Here is a 23,812-nt window from a genome sequence, read left to right as displayed (position 1 = left end):
CCATGAGGCCCAGAAGCCTCTGGAACCACCAGGCCGACATGCTCTCCGTCTGCGCAAACATCTGACACATGGCCAACAGATTCGCCATTCTGTCTCCGGTCAAGATACACTCGGCAGTCGATAGTGTTCCAAGTCCAGTCCTGTGAGACCGTCATGGAGGATTTTCGCCAGTTCACCGACAGCCCAAGATGGAACAGGAGCTGAAGGAGAGACTGGAGGTTGCCCGCTGCTGTCAATGGACAAGGGCTGCGTAAGAGCCAGTCGTCCAAATAGGGATACACATGGATACCCTGGAGACGGAGATAGGCCGTAATCACCAACATCTTTGTGAAGACATGCGGCGCCGAGCTGAGGCCAAAAGGAAGCACCCGAAACTGGAAGTGTTCCTCTCCCAAAGAGAAGCGGAGGTATCTCCTGTGTGGATTCCAAATCATGATATGCATGTATGCATCCTGAAGATCCACCACGCTGAGCTAATCGCCCATCTGCAAAGAGGAGCGAATCTGGCCGGGCGTGATCATCTTGAATTTCTCTTGGGGTAGGAAAAGATTGAACTGGGAAAGGTCTAGGATGGTGCGCAGGCCAGCCTGGTTGGGTTTGAGCACCGTAAACAGCCGGGAGTAAAAGCCCTCCCCTCGCTCCCCAAGGGGAACGGGTTCCACAGCTCTGAGGTGCAGACGTTTCTGAACCTTTGCCTTGAGGGAGGGTGAGCCTGACCGCTGAAAAGGAGGGTTGAAGGGTGGGGTAGGGGGTAAAGGCAAGTGGAAGCCCGCTTGAGCGACTGACAAGACCCATCTGTCTTCTTTGATGGTCTGCCACGCCTCCCAATGTGACGCAATGCGTCCTCCCACCGGGGTCTCGTGCGAGCGCGGAAAACCCTCATTTGGCAGGCTTATCGGTGGCGGTGCCACCTGAACCTGATGAGGAGACTGAGGAGCGGGAGAAAAACCGCGTACGCTGTTGTCTACGGCAGTTAATCCCCGCAGAAGTATCCACTCTGCGATATTTGCGGTCGAGGAAGCCCCTAAAACCAGAGGAAGGTCAACTTTGCGACAACAGTCTCTGGGATTTGAAAGGAGCTTTAAACAGAACAGACAATGATTTAGCCGTCTGAGTGCTATCCTTGGTTTTGGTGAGCTCTACATCAGTAGAAGAGTGAAAAAGCTCCTTACCATCGAATGGAAGGTCCAGTACCTTGTCTTGCACTCCCTTCGAAAACTTAGTGGCATGCAGCCACGCTTGCCGCGAGGTAACAACCCCAAGCATCAGGCCCGAGCCGAGGTGTCTATGTGATGAGCCACAGCCTCCAGGAAATCCTGGGCCAAGACCCTGGCATCGGAAAGGCCACCTCTGAAATCTTCCAACTTCTTGACCGGAATGTGCTCCTCAAACTCCGAAAGACCTTTCCACATCCGCATGTTAGCTCCCGTCAAAATCAATTCTGCATTGGCCTGCCTGAGCTGAAAGGCCAAATTGGCAAAGATTTTCCTCCCTAGGGAGTCCAGGAGCTTGTCCTCCTTTCCCAAAATCTGAGTAGCCATCGCGGAAAAGGATGCTTCAGGTCTGGATTGCAACGTAGCCGCAGCCACCACTGTGGAGGAGGGAGGCCGACAAGACGACAAGGCCACTTTTTCCAAAGAATGCAGCCTGTACCTCGCGTCAATCTTTTTATTGACAAAAAGTCGCCAGTGTGGCTTTTCCCAAACTCTTCGGACCGCGGCCAGAACGTCCTTCTGCAGGAACAGGCCGGTACGCTCCAAGGGAGACAAGGTGAACACCCCAGAAAGCAAGCCCTCCTGCAGGAGCCTTTGGCACCGGAACATCTAAGAAACTCATGTCCAGCACCCGGTCATGGAAAGCTCTGATAGAGCGGGGAAGGTCCTTGTTGTCCTGATCGCCTTGAGGGTCATCTGACAGGTCAGGATCCTGCTGAGCCGTGTCAGGCACTGCCTTGTCCACTGGGGACAATGGTGGCAAAGGCGGAAGAGCAGGGGGAGGCACCACGGGCAAGTGAGGCACCGGCGGAACCACCGGAGGAACAGGTGGAGCCGAAGGCGCAGGTGGACATATCTCCTTGAAAAGCCCTTTGAAATATTCCCTCATGGGGTCGGTGCGCATAAGCGCTTGAAATTTACCAAAAAAGGCGTCCTCAGGAGATTGTTTCAGAACCTGGAGGCGGCCTCTCATGAGGTGGACAAATCCAGGGACGTAACGGAGAAGGGTGCCACACCGGCCCCTCCACCGACATATCCACATAAATCAAGGGAGCTGCCCCCGCGGGCAACGAAACATTGTGCAGAAGAGGCATCCGGGCTTTCCAATCATAAACCTGCCGGTAAGGATGCGCGCAATGAACCTTCGGTTCACCCAAAGGACCGAACCCTACACGAGGGGCCAATGGCATAGTTGTAGGGGTAGTACCTAAAATGGCTGCCGTGGCGGGAACGGCTGCCATTTTGTCCTCATCTGAGGGGAACTGCGGCACGTGAGGAAGTGAGGCAGGGGTCCCTGTCGATGGGTCAGGTGTCTTAATCCTAGCCTTAACATAGGCCTGGAATGTTTCTGCGACATACCAACCGCCAACTGAGCCTTCGAAGGGCGGGCCTCGGCACTGCCGGTAAAAGAACCACCTTTCCTCTTTGCCCCCTCAACAGATCGGGTGTCACCACAAGAGCAGGAACGGTGAGCAACCGCTTTCACCAACAGGGCCTTGCCCGGCCCCTCAGAACTGTTGGTAGCCTTAGCCTCTGTACGAGGGACCTCGGACCTAGACCCGGTAAAAGCCTTATCTGCACGGGCCTCGAACATCCGTTCGGTAACCACAAGCCCAGCCAAGGCCTCTGGGCGCACCCCGGTTTTGTTTTTGAGGGAAGCCGAAAGAGGCCTCAGAGCAAGCTCTGGTACCCCACGACTCAGTAGAACTGGGCCTACAAACAACCCCCACAGGAGGGGCCTCGGAGCGTACTCCGGTGTACACGGGCCCCTTACGGAGACCCTCAGAGAAAACTCCGGTAGAATTATTAGGCCCGACAGGGACCATAGGGCGAGCCCCGGTAACAGAGCCGTCAACGCCTCTCCCGGCCCGAGAGGAACCTGGGAAGGTATCCCCCGGTCTGGGTGCTCTGTAAAGTAAAGAACTTACCGGCGTTTCTTCTCATCGATGAACGCCTGAAAATGAGAAGGAGGAGTCCGTCAGAACACCTCGCCCCACCGCTCCAACCGACGTTGAAGTGCCCTGACCGAAAAGGAGTCACAGTAAAAACAGGAGTCCCAACGGTGTTCCGGACCCAAACACTCTAAACAAAGAGGATGGGGATCCGCCCTCGCGAAGCAACAGTGACACGATGAACAGTCTGGAACATCTAGTTTAAAACACAGACTAGTAAACGAACGCTAGCGAGAGCCAGAGAGGAAAACGGGGAAGAAAATCTTCCGAGGATGCAAGTGCATCCGGCCCCGATCGTGCGGAGAAAAGGACTGATGGGCGATGCGGAGCCAAGGTGGGCGGGGCTATGGCCGCGTGCTGGGCCCCGCGCAGGAAAGAGGGACACATTTTTGAAAAAAATTTGGATGCTTTTTACAAAGTGCTCCAGTCCCATCCCACAGGACGGAGAGATGTCCCCACAAGTATGGAGGAAAGGGGACGGGATGTAGGAGTAAATTAGTCCAGACTGACAGTTGGTGAGGTGGACTGGAAGACATGGGTCGTAGGAGGAAATGCAGTGGCTTAAAGGATGTGGTGGGAGCAGTGCTGCAGATAAGATTGAAAGTGGGAGTATTTTACTGCCTATTTATTAAAGTTGGGAGAAAAATTATATTTTTATGGATAAAAATGTAAGTCTAGTTCCCAATGAGAGTATTTTATAAGCAAGTAAATATGTTTTAACTGAAAAACAAAATGTTTTTGTAATAATTATTTCTTTGCACCTAGGTATTCATGCACATACAAAAAACAAAAACAGGTTTACTTCTTCTGATCAGGTAGTTAGAACAGTCGTTTTTTCCTGTGATACTCCATGCACGACTTGTCCAAACTAGCCATGGAGCTGTGAGGGTAAAAGCAAGGGCACAAGATTCTACATGTCTTTTTCCAATTTTTTGTTGGAAGTATTTTCACTCCTTATTTTCTGGGGAGTAGTTGCCTATTTTTAGGAAGTAAAAGTTGCTGATACGACCCTTATCTCTAGGGCTGGGTGGGAGGATAATTCAAGTACCTATGCAGAAGGAAGGGGTGGGGTATTGGAAACTGTTAATGAGAGAAACGCCAAAGTAGAAATGAAGGTGAGAATTGAAAGACATACATTTAGATGAGATAATGCAGGAGAAAGTTGGGACACATTGAGAAGCAATGCAGTGAATCAAAGAAAAGTGTAGGTTAACAGTAAAATGGGCAGAATAGAGTTTAGTAGATGACAGCGAGAGATGGATGGAGATTAGAAGAAATGGATGATGTGATTGTAACTTGCTGTGAGGTCATTAGGGTCAAAGTTCATCCGATCGCTCTACTGGTGATGTAATTGGGTTGGGGGAGTCAAAGGGCCTGTGATGACATTTGCACTACCCAGCCATTTCAGGGGATTTCTCCACAGCGGATCAATGTGGTAGATCCAAAGTTTTGTTACCCCAACTTTATTTTATACACCTCTAAGTCAACACATAGATCACAGTTAATAAAGTAAGTTAAGTTTAGTCGAAAGAAAAGCATATACAACTCCCTATTCAATGATAGATATGTTTGCGGTAGAGTGAAAACTGAGCAAAATGGCACAGTGAAAACCAACTACAAATGGCACTCTAACAATGTACCGAAAGGGAGGGAAAGAACAAGTTAAACCGAAATACCTTCAGACACCCCCTAGCAACACTTCCATGAAGTTTTGTGAACAAGTAATGCACAGTAACACTTTAGCCAAAAGATAAGTGAATGAAAATTGAGCAAAATGACACTCCACAAGTTACAACAGTAGGGAGGAAGAGGGGTTTAGAAGATTTAGGTGCATCCACACATTTCTCATTGAAAACTAATCTAGTGAGAGCAGATCTAACAAATATCAGCCAGAGTCAATAGGCCTGAGCCAGAGTCAGTGGTACAGGACCAGGAGTTTAGGAGCAAAAATGTTCTTGTAGCTGTAGTCAAGTCTTTAGTAGAAAATTATTGAAGAGGTAGATGCGAGGCGAACAACAACGTTAAGAGAGATGGCGGCCGACCCTACAAGTAGTTAAAGGATTTAAAACACCTTTAGGGCTAACACAGAAAAAGGGCGGCCTGGCGGAACAATGTACCTTAAACGTGAAGAAGTGGCTCCTGAGGTGGCGGTTGTTCCTGGTAGTTCCTGCAGGTCGAGGGATCCAACAGAGGAAGAGAGGCTCTCGTCATGGAGGAAGGCTCAAGTCGTTGCACTACCCAGGGATGGAACCAGCCGCAGTGCTGCCAAACGAAGTTTAAAAAGGTACGCTCCTTTTAATCTCGGTCCGGGTCGATAGCTGCCTGGCTATCCGGTCTCCAAGTGCTGGGCACTGTCGATTCGACCAAGGCAGGTCCGAGGAAGAGATTAGTGAACTGGTTGACCCCACCAGCTCAAAAGGAAAGAGGCTCTTTCGCTGAAGATCCCCCCCTCGTCGTGTGGAAGAAAAGTGGCGAGACGATCCAGCAGGGCTTCACCAGTGGTGTAGATGCTGAAGATGTCTCTGGCTTCTCTCCCCTTCAGTTCCGTAGTTCCAGTGGCGACGTCTTGCTCTTCCAGTCCTCAGGACCCTGCTTTTAAGCAGAAAGAGACCCATTCATACAGCCTAGCTGTCACTCACACAGTGGAGTGGTCAACTTGGCGGGAGACCCTCCAGCCAATCAGGTTAGAGTGTGTCCAGGGGTTCTACTCCCCCTCCCAAACAACAGACCCACCCCAGACTCAGAGGCGCCGAAAGGAGGGCTTCTGGGCAGAAGCCCGCCAAAAGAGCGAACAAAGGATCCCCGACCTGGGTTAGGAAAATGGAGTAAGACTCGAGAAAGAAGTTTTATCAAAGTTCTGGCAAATAAAATTTACCGGAGTAAAGTTAATAATAAAATAAACCGGCAGTATGTTAAAGGCTGTCAGTAAATGTATAAGCCTCGAACAATGGGAAAATCCCATAGGAAAATATTTGCGGTCGAATATAAAAAGGTAGTAACCACTGCCATCAGCCAGAAACTTTGTAGAGGGGGGGTTTAAGGTACCCTCTCGAAAATGAACATAGGGAAAAAACTATAAACCCCTTCCAGTACTTCCATATTAAGATGGGGCGTACTGGTTTAGTTCATAGAGATTGACTAGGTCAATGGGGATTTTACATGCCCTGGGAGACAGTAGCCAGTCCCAGGGAATGGAGTCTACGTTTGGGGGTCGCTACGATGCCCCTGTGTCACTGCACGGAGGGTACTGTATAACATGTGCATAAAGATGGTTCCTATGGGTGAGAGAAAAGATCCCATAGGCATTAAACACAAAAATAGTCTCACTCTTAGCAGGTAAAAAGAAATAAACCCTTCAAATCCAGCAAAGCTGCTGGGAGACTCTATAGGTAAGGGAAATTAGCCATAAGTGAGAATTCTCTCTAACACCCGCTCTCCTTTAACTTCTTAGACCAACACTTCAAGGTGACCTCTCCCACCAGTCTCTCACTTCATTCTCAGCAGTCCCCCATACAGCCCCATCTGCCCAATGACTGATAATGGCCTGCAAACAAGATCAGCAAACTATACCTACAGGTTTCCCTCTGTCGAGCAAGAAGCACTTACAAAGCTTTAGGAATATGAAATTGGCTTGTGCAATAATGCAGCATACATTTCACTGCTTCCTAGGGCACTTTTAGACAAAAATAAAACACAAAATTAAAATACAGAAGATTCTGAGAGGAGTAAAAAGAGGCAATATATAAAGGACCCTTTAGAAATCCCGAGGGTACATGCAAGATAATTACAGCCTTCACCTGATTCACAACTTTAAAATGTGCACTTCAATTGAGATGCATTTATTTACCTTTCATCTTTGTTCTGGCGGATGCATCCTTCAATAATCTCCTTCACCTCAGGAATGGCAACTTTATCAAAGCTAGCTGGTTTCACTCCCTGCAAGAGGGGAATTGAGGCAATTAATGAGTTCATTGGAAAAAGCAACAAAAGTACACTTTTTGTCCAGAAAAATACTTGCATAAATGTTAGGGAACATTAACTGCGTCAAAACACTTAACTTTCATTTATAGAGAACAATGTCACTAATTTCAGACTTTCGAGAACATGAACTGGTTGAACTGGTTGTTTCAGTAGGATATACAACACCATTGGACAGTTTGAAGTCTCACCCCAGAGACACAATAAAAGTATGAAAAGTTGAGTGCAAGGGAATTTTCTTTAAAGGTGACGAAGAGAACGATTTCAGAAATGGCACTACAAGGGTGCCGAGATCATTTAGGATTATTTAAGTTTGTGTACAAAGTACTCAATCTTTTTCAATTGTATTCAGCCTCAAAACAATGTCAATTCAACACCCTGAGCATTATCAAATTCATCGATTTGAAAAATGGTTCCCTGACCAAACACTCCTTAACCAGCTGTACATAGTTACCAAATCTGACTTGTGTTGTGAAAATTGGATTGTTCTGTAAGAGAAATTCCCTGCACTGCTGCACACATGCAGTTGCCCAACCTGTACTGGCTATGTGAGACAAGTTATAATAAAGAGGCACTCCTTTGCTCATGCTAGTGGATTCATAGGAAGGGACTGAAAACAGTTCCTTGGTATCCGCACCACCCTGCAGGCAGGAGCAACCGAAGGGGAACCAGGAGATGCTACATTAAGTTTTTGCCCATTATGTACGATCCATTGGGTTTAAATGCATGTTAGATATGTTCCAATTCTTCTTTATTAACATTCTCAAATACCCATAGGTAATCTCCCATACACATGTTTGTAAGGCACCAGTTAGCCTGAGGAGTCAAATGTAGCACCTGGCAGTTTTTGGTTTCAAGTTACCCACGCTTTCCTAGAGTAGAAGCAGGAGCTAAATACCACTTTGCAATTTCGAACCCTGCTCATTGCTGCTTCATCTGGTAGGGGAAGGATGTACAAAATGTGGTAAGTCGGACATAGGTGACAGACAATAGGACATGTTTGCAATTGAATATTATTTTTAAAAGAAAGAATGCCTCCTCTAAGCCCTACTTCTACTGCAAGTTCTCTATTCTGAAAAAGAAATAAACAGGTGTTCGTCAGGACGACTTACATAGAACCTCTGTCCAAACCTAGGCTACCCTATCATCTGCCCTACCACGATGAAAAATTACCACGTTACTCACCGTACTGACCGCCTTACTCTTAGTCCACAGTCCCCTTTCCTCCATAATTATGGGACATTCCTCCGCCCTGTGGGACGGGACCGGAGCACTTTGTAAAAAGCATCACATTTTAAAATAATGTGTCCTTCCTCTCTTTTTACGCGGGGTACTGCATGCGGCCGTAATCCCGCCCTTCTTAGCTCCGCCCAGCGCATCGCCCATCAGTCCTTTTCTATCGCCAGGTCAGAGACCTTTAAGCAATACTAGAGCAACCTTATTAGAGGGGACGGCGGGTGGACGTATGGAGGAAAGGGGACTATGGACTAGGGGTAAGGTGGTCACTACGGTGAGTAACCTGTTACTACTCCTACGTCCCGTCCTCTTTCCTCCATACTTATGGGAGATTCCAAAGCACTCCTCACAGGAACTACGGGTGGATGGAAACCCCCTTACTGAAAAAGGTTTTTCAGCACAGCCTGACCAAACTGAGCATCAGATCTTGAGCTCAAGTCCCAGCAGTAATGTTTATAAAAAGCTGTGAGGAGGCCCAAGTAGCCGCTTTCGCAATGGTCTCCCAGGGGACATACTTTTGAAAGGCAACAGCAGCTGCCGTGCCCCATACCAGATGAGCATGAATCCCTTTAGGAGGCTGTACACCTTGGACAGTGTAAGACTCCGTAATACAGGCAGCAATCCATCTGGGAGGTAGTAGCTTTGGAGGCCTGCTTGCCCTGCGGGTTACCAAAAGTTGAGAGGAGCTCCTAAGTTCAGAAGTTCTATTTAGAGAGAACTTAAGAGCTCTTCTAACATCCAGGCAATGCAAAACCCTCTCAGCTTCCGAAGCCGGGTTTGGAAAGAAAACAGGCAGTGAGATTGACGGTTTTAGATGGAAATTAGAAACCACCTTTGGCAAGAAAGAAGGATACGTCCTAAGGATAACCTTATCCTTGTGGAAAAGCAAGAAGGGATGCTCCACCGACAAAGCTTAGAGCTCACTCACTCGCCTTGCCGAGGTCACGGAGACGAAGAAAGCCACCTTCCATGAAAGGTACTTAAGATCTACCGTAGCCATTGGTTCATAAGGCTTATGGCACAAGGCCCTAAGAACCACGTTCAGATCCCACGTCGGATGCGGTTTGCGAAGGAGGAAAAAGACACATAAGACCCTCAAAGTGCCGTTTAATCACTGGGTTTGACAGTGAGAAAGAGCACCTGTCTGTGTATTGATAGGTGACTACAGCCGAAAGATAAGTCCTGCATGACAGAACATGAATGCCCGACTCTGCACGATGAGAGACTAAGGACAACACCGTGTCAATCGTAGCCACCTTGGGGTCCAGCTGTTTGGCTAAGCACCAGTGACAGAACCGAAGCCACTTGCTCTTATACTGTGACCTCGTCGAAGGCATCCTGGCTGCCTGGATTATGCACATGTCAGCAGACAGGTTGAGATATCCTAGAGATCTGAACTCGGGCACCATGCAGCCAAGCTGAACGATTGTGGGGAGGGGTGCCAAAGCTGTTGATCTCTCTGGCGAAGCAGATCGGGAACTAGCGGAAGCCTGATTGGTGCACACACCGACAGATGTTGAAGCCCTGAAAACCAGAACCTGGCCGGTCACCACAGAGCTATGAGCAGAAGAGAACAATTCACTGTGCTCTTCAGCTTGCAAATCATCCAATGAATCAGAGGCAGAGACGGGAAAGCATAGGCCCCCATGTTGTACCATGGAATCGCGAGAGCATCTCCCAGAGAGGATGCTCCCAGCCCGTTTCTGAAGGCATACAGAGGAAGTTTCTTGTTTGCCGATGTCGCGAAGAGGTCCACTTGCAGACTGCCCCAACACTGGAATATCTGCAAGAGGATCTCCGCTTTCAATTCCTAATCGTAGCTGACCATTGTTTGACGGCTGAGGGCAGCTGCCGTGACATTCAGCTGGCCCGGGATGTGCACTGCCACCAGTCAGACACCATGCTGAATCGCCCATTCCCAAACTTGAATGGCCAGATCCACGAGGAGACTTGGAGCCCCCCTGCTTGTTGATGTAAAACGTGGACACCACATTGTCCATGCGGACACAAACCACTTTGTTGGCAATGACTGGCCTGAAGGCCTTGAGTGCCAGAAAAATCGCCAGAAGCTCCACATGATTTATATGAAGGAACTTGTCTTGTGCCGACCAGAGGTCGGAGACCTGCAGAAGATCCAACGTCGCACCCAACCCCAGAAGGGAGGAGTCCGTCGTGATCGTCACCATCGGAGCGGGGTCCTGGAAACCCGTCAGCACAGATAGGTTGCTGAGAGACGACCACCACACCAGGTCCGCTCTCATGAAAGCCGGAATCAATATTATCGGATCCACAGCCTGACGCCAAGAACTCCGAAGAGCCATCTGCGCCCACCTCATCTTGAGTCGAGCAAGGGGAAGAGCCAATACACACGAGACCATGAGGCCCAGAAGCCACTGGAACCACCAGTCGACATGCTCTCTGACTGCGCAAACATCTGACGCGTGGCCAACAGATCCACCATTCTGTCCCCGGTCAGGTAAACTCTGCAGTCGATGGTGTTCCAACGAAAACCCAGGAAAGTCAGGTCCTGAGAGACCATCATGGAAGATTTCTGCCAGTTCACCGACAGCCCAAGGCGAAACAGGAGCTGGAGGAGAGACTGAAGATTGCTCAAGGCTTTCAGCGGACAAGGACTGCGCAGCAGCCAATCGTCCAAATACGGATACACATGTATACCCTTATAGCCGAAGATAAGCTGCGATAACCAACAATCTTCGTAAAGACACACGGTGCCGAGCTGAGGCCATAAGGGAGCACTCGGAACTGGAAGTGCTCCTCCCCCACAAAAAACCATAGGTATCTCCGATGCGGATTCCAGATCAGGATATCCATATACGCATCCTGGAGGTCCACCACGCTGAGCCAATCGCCCTTCTGTAAAGAGGACTTTATCTGACCAAGCGTGATCTTGAATTTCTCTTGGGTAGAGAGAGATTGAACTGGGAAAGGTCTAGGATGGTGCGCAGGCCAGCCTGGTTGGGTTTGGGCACTGTAAAGAGTTGGGAATAGAAGCCCTCTCGTCGCTCCCCTAGAGGAATGGGTTCCACCGCCCTGAGATCCAGCAACTTCTGAATCTCGGCTCTGAGGGAGGGCGATCCAGACTGCTCGAAGGGAGGATTGAAAGGTGGGTTGGGGGAAGGGGTAAGCGGAAGCCCGCCCGAGCGTCTGACAAGACCCACCGATCCTCGGTGATGGTCTGCCACGCCTCCCAATGAGACGCAATGCGTCCTTCCACCGGGGTAGTGTGCGAGGGCAGAAAACTAATTTTACTGGTTTGTCGGTGGCAGCACCACCTGAACCTGAGGAGGAGGCTGAGGAGCGGGAGAAAAACAGACTCTGCTGCTGCCTTCGGTGGGAATTTCCTGAAGGATTGTCAACCCTGCGGGATTTTCGATCTAAAAAAACCCTGAAACCAGAGGAAGGCCAAGGATTTGACAATGACCTCTGTGTCCTGAAAGGAGGTTTAACCAGGACAGACAAGGACTTGGCGGTTTGAGTGCTGTCCTTAGTTTTGGTCAGCTCCACGTCTGTTGAAAAGTTAAAGAGCTCCTTGCCATCGAAAGGCAGGTCCAAAACCTTATCCTGCACCTCCTTAGAGAACTTGGTGGCATGCAACAAAGCTTGACGAGAGGTATCCACACAAAGCATAAGGCCTCGGGCCGAGGTGTCGACATGGTGCGCCGCAGCCTCTAGGAGATCCTGTGCCAAGACAGCCCCGCTTTGAAATCTTGCAACTTTTCAGCGGGAATAAACTCCGATAGACCTTTCCACATTTTCATATTCGGCCACGATAAAACTAGTTCTGCATTGGCTTGAACCAGCTGCAGAGCTGAGTTAGTGAAAATCTTCCTCCCAAGGCAATCAAGAAGCTTATCTTCCTTGGCCAGAACCTGTGCAGCCGAAGAGGAGGATGACAAGTCTGGATTGCAAAGTGGCTGCCACCACTACCGTGGAGGGGGGCTGACACAACGCCAAGGCCACTTCTTTAGAAGAATGGAGCCTGTATCACGCGTCAATCTTCTTGTTGACAAACGGTCCAGAGTGTGGCTTCTCCCAAACTTTACGGACCGCGGCCAAAACGTCCTTCTGCAAGAACAAGCCGGTACGCTCCGAAGGAGATGCGGTGAATGCCCCGGAAAGCATGCCCTCCTGCGGAGCAGGGTGCCTTAGGTACTCGAACCTCTAAGACATGTATAGCACCTGGTCGTGAAAAGCTCTAACAGAGCGGGGCTGGTCTTCGCTGTCCTGTTCTCCCTGTAGATCGTCCGACAGGTCCGGATCAGGTTGAGTCACATCAGGCACCACAACAGCCTTGTCAACTGCCGACAATGGAGGCCGGGGTGGAAGAGTAGGGGGAGGCCTAGCCGGTAAAGGCGGCGCCGGTGGAGGTACAGGCACAGCAGCCGGGACCGTCGGCACAGGCGGGCATATCTCCCTGAACAAGCCTCAAAAGTGCTCTTTTATGGGGTCGGAACGCATCAGTTTTTGAAACTTGCCAAAAAAGGGGTCCTCTGCCGATGACTTGGGTGCGACAGGAGGAGGCCTCTCATGAGTGGAGTAATTACAGGGGCATAAGGGAGAGGGTTGCCAAGTGGGCCCTTCCCACTGTTGTCTACATAAATCAAGGGCACTGATGCCGCCAGCAGCGAGACATTGTGCGGTAGAGGCATCGGAGCGTTACCGTCTTAAACTGGACGAAACAGATATGCACAAGAAAACCGATGTTCACCTGAAAAAGTACCCCCTACAAATAGGGCCGATGGTGTAGTTGTAAGGGTTGTATCCAAAATGACCGTCGTGGTCTTGGCGGAAACGGTCGCCATTTTGTCGGCACCCGAGGAGAACTGCGACACGCGTAGAAGTGAAGCAGGGGTCCCCACAGGTGGGTCAGGGGTCTTCATTTTAGCCTTAACACAAGGAACCTCGGCTGAGCCGGTACTGTGTGGCCTAGAATGTTTCTGTGACATTGTGACATCGTAACATCCAAACTAGCCTTCAAAGGAAGGACCTCAGCACTGCCGGTAACGGTCCCTAAAAAGTATAGAACTCACCGGGCGTTTCTTCTTTTCGTCAATGAAAGTTTGAAAGTGCACCGAGGGAGTACGTTGAAACACCTCCTCCCACTGCTCCAAACGACGCTGAAGCGCCCGGACCCAAAGGGGGTCGCAATAAAAGCACGAGTCCCACCGGTGGTCCGGACCCAAACACTAAGCACAGAGGATGGGGATCCGCCTTAACGAAGCGTAGCTGACAACAACAATTAGGAAAGCCTAGCTGAAACGGCATAGAGAGACTACCACACGATCGCTAATCCAGAGCAAGAGAAGAGGAACTGGAAGGAAAAAATCTTCCGAAGATGCAAATGTGTCCAGTCCCGAGCGAGCGGAGAAAAGGACTGATTGGGGATGCGCTGGGGGATGCGCTGGGCGGAGCTAAGAAGGGCGGGGTTACAGCTGCGTGCGGTACCCCGCGTAAAAAGAGAGGAAGGACACATTTTTGAAAAATGTGATGCTTTTTACAAAGTGCTCCGGTCCCGTCCCACAGGACGGAGGAATGCCCCATAAGTATGGAGGAAAGGGGACGGGACGTAGGAGTAAAAAGGATAAGCAAAGTTAGCTTAGGAAAGGGTTATTTCCCCCTAAAGTGAATTAGTGGTGGCTGGCTTTCTGACCCCCCTAATCCCCCCCAAAAAAGAGTTCAAGGTCTTTTCAGGCCCTAGGACTATTATTGTAGTTCAAACAAAGAAAGTCTTGTTTTTTTTTCTCTTAGCCAAAAGGCATTTCAACAGTTCCAGGCCTGTCCTGTCTGCAGGGATGTGTTCTTGTTGGAAACATCAGGTTCCCGTGGCCTGGGTTTGTCAGTAGTAACAAAGACGAAAATGTCTCACCCTAGCTTGGAATACTGCCTGGGCTGCTTGGCTCCTCGGGCAATCTTTTTGGGTGGATTCTCAACCCCCTGATTTCAAATGTGTATTCTCTGGCACGGGTGGGCTATTGGCCTGCTCAGCCCCGCTTTGCTTGTCACTTTTCTCACCCCCTTATGGGGGTTTCGTATTCTCAGCCCAGCATGGGCTGTGGGCTTTTTCTTAGCCCGGCTTTAATCAGTTTCTCACCCCTTCGTGGGGTATGCAAATTCTCAGTCCGGTACGTGCGGGGGCTTTTCGCAACCTGACTGGGATTGTCAGTTCTTTCACCCCCTCGTGGGTGTGCAGATTCTCAGCCCGGCAAGGGTTATGCTGTGGCCTCACTGCCCTTCACCCACTCCTCGTACGATGGCCCATACCTGCATTCCAGCAGCAGTATTTGTTGGGGCATGCAGTCTCACTGGCCAGCGCAGACCTGTGCTCTCAACCTCACTCTAGTCTGCGGAGTCGTTCCTCATGTTAGTTTCTCTTGTGCTGGATTAACAGGTCTTTGGCATCGGCTAGGTAGGATGCCGGCATGCCGCTTCTGGCAAGGTTTTGCTTCCTTGGTGGCTCCTAGCTCCACGCCATCATCAAATCGGGAGCATTCTGTGTGATTTCTTGGCGCTCCACCTCCCATGTCGACTGCGTGGCTTTTCCTCCAGGTTCTCCAACGAGGGAGACACTCCCTCTCCTGCAAGGCTGCATTTCTTGCGGTCTGGCTGGTTTCCCAGGTCCTGTGTTCGATTCCAGAGACATTTATGTTCCTCCCTTTGTAAAGGTTTATTGAGAAGAGACCCTCAACACAGGGAGTCCTTTCCCTCCCCACTCAAGTGGTTATTCAACAAACTGTTCAATAGATAATTATTTTTTTAGCCCTATCTCAGACACATATCATGCCCCTTGGATCCCTCTCCTCTGAGCTAACAATGAGCCAAGAACCAGGCCGGTGTACAGGAAGGGAATAGTTTCTTACCTGTAACTCCATTTCTCCAGCATTGGTATCTTTCATGGATTCACATGCTTAGAATATTCCCAGTCGTCAGGCTGGTAATCCCTGGTACATTATATAGACCCTTTCCCGTAGACCTATCCTGACGCCGCGGGCACGCATGATACAAAACGAGGCGGATAGGACGCATAAGCGTCGAAAAAGTTTTCCTATGGGAAAGGGTCTATATAATGTACCGGGGATTCCCAGCCTGACGACGGGGAATATTCTAAGCATGTGAATCCATGAAAGATGCTGGAGAAATATATTGGTATTTATTTAAATTAAAAGTAATAGAAATTAGTGCAAACATATCAAAAACACCACTTTATCCGTGGCACAACACAATCAACTTCTCTCAGCATAAATAATCACTAAAGTGAGTTAAAAAGAACACAACAACAATTGTACACTTTCTGACAATTTCACTTCATGAAATAATTACACTGATCATTTAATATAATTTCGCCCCAAACTTTTGGTTTAAAACAAACAGGGCGATTTATCGCTTTTTCAGATCCCCCAACCCCACACCTTGCTTTGGACTATGTTGGGAAGTCAGACAGAAAAATTGGAATGCTTTGGGGAATTTTGGATTTCAGACCCCCACTTACTGAAAGGCTCGTGTTGGGGAAGCTGGATAAAAAGGTTGGAATGATTTAAGAATGAAGACACCCCTCTTCCTTAAAGAAGTTGGGCTCAACTAGACAACAAGGATTACCCAATTAAATTATAGGCTACAGTTTCCAGCGCACACTGGCAAGTGAGCTGTGTTAATTTTGAATTTTAACAAAATTCACCTCATAGTGTTCTGCCAAATGGGGAATTAATTAAATGAATTTTTATGGTTACATAGGCTATGGATCTACACAGTTTTGCCCCCTCCCCACCCACCCACTATAAAGGGAAAGGATTCAAGGCAAGCAGACCCCCCCCCACCTTTTGGTTTTCCAGGGCTTAGTTCTACTTACATAGCAAGCCTCTGTTTAAGGTTCAGGAAAGACAGCTGCATCTCAGGACACTCTGGAAAGACAGGGCAGGGGTCTGGTCACTCCACTCTCAAAGATGGCTTCCCGCTCTCCACCACAGGACCCAGTCAGCTTTGAGGCCTTCCTTGAGATAGATGGCTCCACCCAGATGCACTCTCAACAATATCCTCTGGTGTCTCCTTACAGCTGTAGATTGGTAAGTGTCAGCAGCCTTCCTAATGGTCTGTCTCTTCTCTCGGTCCTCCTGTCTTTCTTCTTTTTCTGTCTCCCGGTTTTTGTGCGTCTGTCCTAGTGCATGCAGTCACCCTTATATAGCAGCAATGACATCACCAATTTTACAATCTTGGGGAAGTACCCTGCAATAATCCGTGCCACTAGGATTAGACAGTTACCCTTCTCTCTCCTCCAAACCCTGCCTCCAAGTTAGGAATGGTTTAGGGGACTGGAGCAACATATGGCAATTGCCATTTGTAATGGCCCCTTTGTTGTTCTTTCAACTTTTTGGCAAAAACGAGTTATGTACAACAACTTCATAATTTTACTAGCAACTGCCATACTAACATTTTCTGATTTAGCCAATCATGGAGAATTAGATAAGCCGACCATCAAATCTGTACGATGTAGCACGGCCATGTGGCACCCCTTCTGCTGTTTCCGTAAAAAGCACAAGTTATGAATATGCAAGTTATTAAGCATATCCCTAATTTCATTTTCCACTCGCTCACCAACTCTCACATTTGGAACATGTTAAGATCAGCCAGAAACCTAGTTTAGCAGGCCATTGCAGTTGCCAGAGTCACAGGTAGATGCAGTTTAAACCACCCCCCCCCCAAATCGCCTAGAAATTACATTAACAAAATGGTACAAAAAAGAAATCAATCCATATTATGGTTGCTGAGAAAAAGGCCTAAATGATAATAGTCCTTTTAACTTAATTGTGAATCTACCTGTGGGACAAATGGCAATTTCTGCTTCTGGCCATTTGTTTTCACTGGGTCAGCCTGCACCTTCATCCGTCTCCTGTGTGTTGGAAGCTTCGCTTTGAAGTGGGTGACCCAATTCTCACATATATTAGTTGTGCTCCAGCCAAGGATGACGTTCCTTTAAGTCCCTGCTTTCAGAGGCAGCAGGTCTGGGGAACACTGGGATTTCGACACCTTCAGCAGAACATTTTATTGCACGTGGTCATTAGCTGGGAGATGTGACATCCAGGCTGAAAGTGGGAGATTTCCTTTTGTGACGTTTTGACCACAGCCAGAAACAGTGTCTGTCTTCATGGAACATGTCAGCCCAAGGCAAAGTGGCTCTTCAAATGTCACAGGTGTTTTGTAGGCGAAACTGAATACACATTGCGTTTGTCAACACACACACAAGTTTGTTTTCCTGACATTGCTCTGTGAGCAGTGATTTTTTTAACTGGCTTTTTAAAGCAGTTTTTATATGCACGCTCATGTGCAGGCCCTTTTTGTTTTCAATGTTTAACAATCCTGTTTTCCATGTCTCAGTGATCTTGGATTCCTCCTTTTGTAAATTAAAATGCTGCTTGTCCATTGGTAGACCCCTTTCCATATGCCTCTTTAACATTACTTGAAAAACAAAACCTAGGCCATTTTTGTTTCAGTATTTAAAATCTTGCTATTCACGTTAAAGGGACTTCGGTTTGGGGCCTTTAAATGCACCCCACACCTAGAATGAAATGGGAGAATCCATTGGTTTCGCTCTTCATTAAAGGTCGGCAACAAATACCGGTCAGAAAACAAGCCATCCACTTTTAAAGGGCCCTGTACATTAATGCCCTCTTAAATTCCTAAACAACCAACAATTGGGATTCTGAGTAAAGGGAAGCATAGTAAGACCTTTACTTGGGGATTCCTTGAAAAGGTGTGATCCCAAATCATAAAAGCTGCAAGTCGGAAAAGTAGCAGCAGGTAATATTAAGAGAATAAGGCATGTCTCTCTTATGGGTGGGAGAGCGCCAAAATATCCCATGCAACGGCAGTACACACAGGGGCTGACCTGGTAGAGGACTTGGTTAAAAACAGAAATAGATGCATAGTGCAGCAATCGTTTGAGTGACTGTGTGGCTACGGTGTAGCCAAAACACCTTGCAACAGCACATGACTAGCTAAAGCTTGGACTTGCATCGACTGGTAAAATCTCAATCATTTCGCCAGGGTGTGTAGATCATTGGTGCTGACAAAAAGCTTCACTGAAAAAGGGTCTACGCCAGATGAGGAAAGGCTTGGAAGACAACTTTGTAAGGAAAGAATGAAAATGCTAATTTCATCTCAATGGCAGAACACAAGTAGTCACCTTTCAAACTCCAAATTCAAGATAGTATCAAGGCTTTGGAGGTGAAAGTACTCAAAAGGAGAGCATGGGTCAATGTCATGGCCTTGAAACAATTCCATCACAAACACAGCCTGATGCTATGTCGCTATTCACCAAAATCTTTGCACACAGCACCATGTCTCTAATCCCACTGAGACGCTTTTTCCCCCATCTATATAAACTACAAAGAACATAAGGTAAAGACAACGTTCTTGCTCCCAGGCAAAAGTAGGCACCCATCTGAGCTAGCAAAAGCAGGTTGATATGCAACGTTTTGCAAGGTGTGTCAAAACAGGATGTGATGGACTAATTTCTAGCGCTATTCCAAAGTGTTGGCTGTCTAAAAGGCAAAAGTAAGTTTACACAGAAATCAATCTGACTGGTGGCACTGCAACATTGCTGCATCCCCTTTCACATTACGGAAAAGGTGCAAAGGAACTCTCCAAACTGGATAAAGCAGACATTACTGGAATGTGCACTGTCCAAATCCCAAATGGTGAATTTGAGATTTTGGGAGGTGAATGGGTCAGTTTTATGTGCCAACATGAGACTTCCAGGTATTAAATGACAAACATGTTATGCCAGAAACAGATGACATCAAAGGAGCAAATTGGTTCTGGAAGCTTGACCACGAGTTCAACGTGGGATACCCTCAACTGCAACTACACCCAGAATCCTGATAAATCCCCACATTTTCAACACACATGGTGTATTTGATGATGTCAATGGTTCTGCCTTGGGATATCATTGACCTTTGAAGAGTTACAGAACGACAAAGGTGCTGGCCATCCTGCCTGGGCTGCATGACAAGATGGAAACTCAAGATAGGTTTACAATTAATCTTATGAAAGCGTAATTCCATTAGGCCAGGCTATCATTTTTGGTCACTACACTCATCAAATGGGATCATGGAAGACCTAAAAAGGTTAAAAACATGAATACTTCAAGTCAGCAATTTCTTGAGGACAGTCACATAACAGGAGGTTTATATCAATATCATATGTTTTGGATCCTCTCCTCTTTACACTCAACACCTCTGCTCTTGGGGCACTAATCTCCTTCTTTGGATTCTCGTACCAACTCTTCGTGGACGACACCCACATTTTCTCTTTACCTAAATTCTCCTCTGATCTCTCCATCAAAATTTTCAACTGTCTCTGCCATTAAATATTGGATGGCTTTGCACTCTGCGATGTTAAACTCAACCAAAATAGAGGTGCTCTTCCTCCCTGCGAAATACTCTCATCTCCTACCCTGCATATTGAGTTCCAAACTTGTATTCTCCCCTACCCTTCACTTGGAAACCTGTGTCGTCTATAACCCTTCTCACACATTCTCTACTTTCATCTCCAAAACTGCAACGGCGGCTCACATCAACCGCCTAAATATTAGGAAAATCAGGCACCTCCTTCCTTTCAACACTGCCAATTATCTCTTTACCACTAGTCTTCTCTAAACTGGACTACTGTGTCAGCATTCCCTTTGGTCCCACCAACTATGCTTCTATTGTCTCGACAAGATCATTAACTTTGCTACCAGGACACTCTTTGAACTCCCTCACATTACACCTACTTGCTTGCACCATCACCAGGCTGGATGGCCGACTGTGCAAAACAGTTCCAGATTAAAATTTACGTTCCTGGTTCACAAATAACAATAACACTTGCACATAGAAATGGAGAAAAACGCCATTGTGTAAATCAGACATTTTCACCTTTATCTCTAGTGCCACTGTGATAGCAACTCCCCGGTGTCTCATACAAAAGATCAGCCTAGAGTCCTCCACCAAGGAATAAAAAGTAGATTATGTGGTTGGAGGAGTACCAAGCTGAAAAAAAGAGCATCAACTACGAGTGAACACAGATGAATCCCTCTCGCAAATTGACCAAGGACCAATCTGAACAATGGCAAGCTAACCGAATGAAAAAAACATGTTTGCATGGCGGAGGAAAGTGTCAGGTCAGTGGCCCACTCATCGGAGGAAATCAAAAAGACAATTATGGCTGAATGCTTGCAGGGAGATACAGGCACTTCAAACAGCACGTGGGAAGACCTTTAGCACTGCACTGGAGAAGAACGAATCAAGGCAAGGCAATGTACACTTTTGTATCTTTTTCCTCAGTGCCTTCATGAAGTCACGAAGGCCCATTCCCGTCATCAAGATATGGTGAAGATCAAAAGGTCACAATTGTTGAGACAATGTGATTCCCTGAGAATCGAACTAATGAAAAAGAAAATTGTACAATTGTTCCCATGACAAGCAACCGCAGCTCGGGAGAGACTGGGTCCCACAGATCGCAGTGTACTGGGTAAGGTGTGAAAAGGGGAGTGCTGATTTACTGGCAGCAACAACCACCAATGGTAGTCTACGAGCATTCACAATACCCACAAGTAGATGATCGACTCACTAGCTGCCACCATGGTACTCCAAATATGTGACTAAACGCATGGAAAATAGAGCCCCGCCAAACAAGGTCAATATAACAATGAGCCAATTTTCTAAAATAGAGGGCGGAACATTTAATTAGAGGATCTGAGTATCAAGCATCACATGTCTATATGGCTACTGGCCAACCAAATGGCTAAGCGGTTTATGCTCGCCATAGATGATAGTGCATCAGGACAGCGACCATGCAATAGCTCTCTTCGGTGCACATAGGAAAATTGAAGAAAAATGCAGTCATATGATCATTAATACCTAAAGAATGTAGACCGGAAATGTAATTGCAAGTGAACTGAAATGGAAAAGAGAAAAGTAAACTTATGGCATAACTAGGCCTTATAGTCAGGCGCAAGCCAGGTGTAACTTAGAAAGACTCCACTTTGAATGATATGCTTGAAGTGAAAAACAAACGTAAAGCACTCAGTATTTATTTGTAATGCGCATATACAGCAAAAAAGTGTTACAAGGAGCATCAGGACAAGGGGGGAGAGGTAACAGGGACGCATAAAACAAAACCGAAAAGTTCCTACTAGGCTTTGAGACATTCGGATTCTTCAAGTGCCATAACATGAAAAGTAGGGGACGGGGGATGTGCAGGTCGGGGAGGAACAGGGTTGAAGAGAACAAACAGAAGCTTTCCTACTAGGCCTCGAGTCAAGTCGGATCGTAGTGCTGTGACATGCAAGCAGGGGAGGCGAGAAGAAGGGGATGTGCTGGTAGGGAGGGAGCATTGATAGATAGGGAGGGAGGAGAATGGGACAATAGGTGCAGGTGGACAGGTTCAACACAGCACAATGCTGGAGAGGAGAAACTATTAAGTATGACATGATATTTTATTTATATCGCTCTCATACACACGTGTTTGAGAGCGTGACCAAGCAAAGGGAGAGGAATAAGGGATAATAAAAGCAAACGATCTTACTAGGCCCAGTGACATTAAGAACATGCAAGTGCATGGAAAAGGGGGAAAGTGCGAGGAAGGGGGAGAAGTGGCAAGTGTGGCACAAAGGAGAGAACAGAATAAATAAGTGCAATACAAATACATGCAATAAATAATAAATGCAAGGCAAGTGCGTGATTTGTCATATAGGGTATATCTGATAAGTGCAAGAGAAGAAAGGGGGACTGTATGGGTACAGATACAGATCCGAGTGCAAGGGGTGGCTCAGAGGCAATGCAGGAGGGTGAGCAGGTACCTGGGCCCGAAGGACAAAGGGTAGCCAGGAGCATGGTGCTGTGAAATAGACAGATCAGCAGGGGAGAAGAGGGGCAAAGGCAGAAGCAAAGAGGAAGGTCTTGAGGTGCTTCCGGAACCGGAGATGGCTCTCCTCAAGTTTCAAGGAGGCCAAGAGGCTGTTCCAAAAGGAGGCCCCCGCTGAAGTCAAAGATCTGCCCATGGCTCGTTTCTTTGAAAAACGACTGACCCTGAGGGAGTTGGAAGTAGAGGAGCGAAGGGCTCGAAAGGGGAGGTATTTACGGAGGGAAAGTATGAAGTTACAAGTTGATAGAAAGCAACAATCGAATGCTTAATAGTGCAAGAACACAATGCAGGTACCAAACCGTTCTTAAAAGCATAATCTGGTTAAACCACGTCTCGCAGAGCGTGTGGCTAGATCAGATATACAGGTACATAGTCAAAATTAGGTAAATGCACAAGCTGGAAAAGCAGCGCCACAACGTGCGAGCAGCCACATCAGTCAGAAGTCCAGAATTTGAGTGGGTGCAAAGTCAGGCAGACCACAGGCCCAATGCACAAACTTAAGGCGCATGGGCAGTTGGTGAAAATCAGAAGACTATCCATCAGTGGGATAAGGTAGGTTAAATGCGAGTAAAGTGCAGGATGTTTATATTCAATCTAGAGGTAAGGTTGGTGTGATGCAACACAGCACATGGCTGGAGAAAGTCAGTCCAGTAATTGCAGTCAGGGGACGAAAGATGGTAAGCGAGTAAAAAAGTGGCAGGCCTCATCGGAAGGTGTGGGACTATTTCAGATATGCATACAGCAAGGGACAAGGTAGATGAAAAACATGCTGGCACGCCTCACAAAGAACAAAGCAGTAAGGCATGTGGGCAGCTCCAATAACAGTCTGCCAGGAGCCATCGAGCAGGGCAGGCGGATGGAAATAAAGCGAGCCGAGGTGAAGGCGCAGTGGTGAGCAGGAAAAAGCATCACCATGCCAGGCGGAGGGCCGCTCCGGCCACAGCTGGCAAAGTGAGGGCGAACAGATGATGGACAAAAAGGTCATCCACGCGTCAGGCAGATGCGGCACAGAGCCGCTGGCGGCAAATCTCATCCCACAAGAGAAAGACATTGATATGTGTTATTCATAGGGGAGGCCCCAGAGTTTAGAAAGCTGCACCCACTACATGCTGATCAACACAACTGGCAAGAGAAACCTCTCCCTAAACACTCCAAAACTCTTTATCTCGCAAATAAACTTGAAAACCAGACCAACTGATTTAAACACTGACAAGTAAAACACTGGAGGTCTCCGATCCGGAAACAAAATGCCTCTGGTACACAGACCAAAATCCACCCAGAAAGCACACCCACCAGTTGTTCATTGATCACATGCACCAACAGCTAAGCACAATACCTTATCTTTTCCTTCTCCTCCTGTAACCAACCCACACCCACTGCCTTTCAGATTGACGAGAGTCGAGAACATGCAATTGGCAGTGGTGCACGGTATAAACCAACATAGCATATGGTATACCACCTGAATCCTTTTCTGTTCAGGAACCCAGGCTGTACGCATGGCATACCTACACTTTA

General features: G+C 47.7%; 1 protein-coding gene across 8 annotated transcripts in view; it reads right to left on the bottom strand.

Annotated features, from left to right (window-relative positions):
- Nucleotides 1-23,812, bottom strand: part of WNK1 (WNK lysine deficient protein kinase 1) — a 2,404,646-nt gene that overhangs the window by 1,653,697 nt on the left and 727,137 nt on the right. For all 8 annotated transcript variants that reach the window (XM_069628604.1, XM_069628602.1, XM_069628603.1 and 5 more), the window contains exon 5: nucleotides 7,014-7,102. In XM_069628604.1, the coding sequence (XP_069484705.1) occupies nucleotides 7,014-7,102 (89 nt within the window). The remainder of the gene's footprint in view (nucleotides 1-7,013; nucleotides 7,103-23,812) is intronic.

This window comes from Ambystoma mexicanum, chromosome 12 (assembly GCF_040938575.1).
Source record: "Ambystoma mexicanum isolate Mex_15411 chromosome 12, UKY_AmexF1_1, whole genome shotgun sequence".
NCBI classification, from domain to species: Eukaryota; Metazoa; Chordata; class Amphibia; order Caudata; family Ambystomatidae; genus Ambystoma; species Ambystoma mexicanum.
This window is presented reverse-complemented; position numbering and strand designations above follow the sequence as displayed.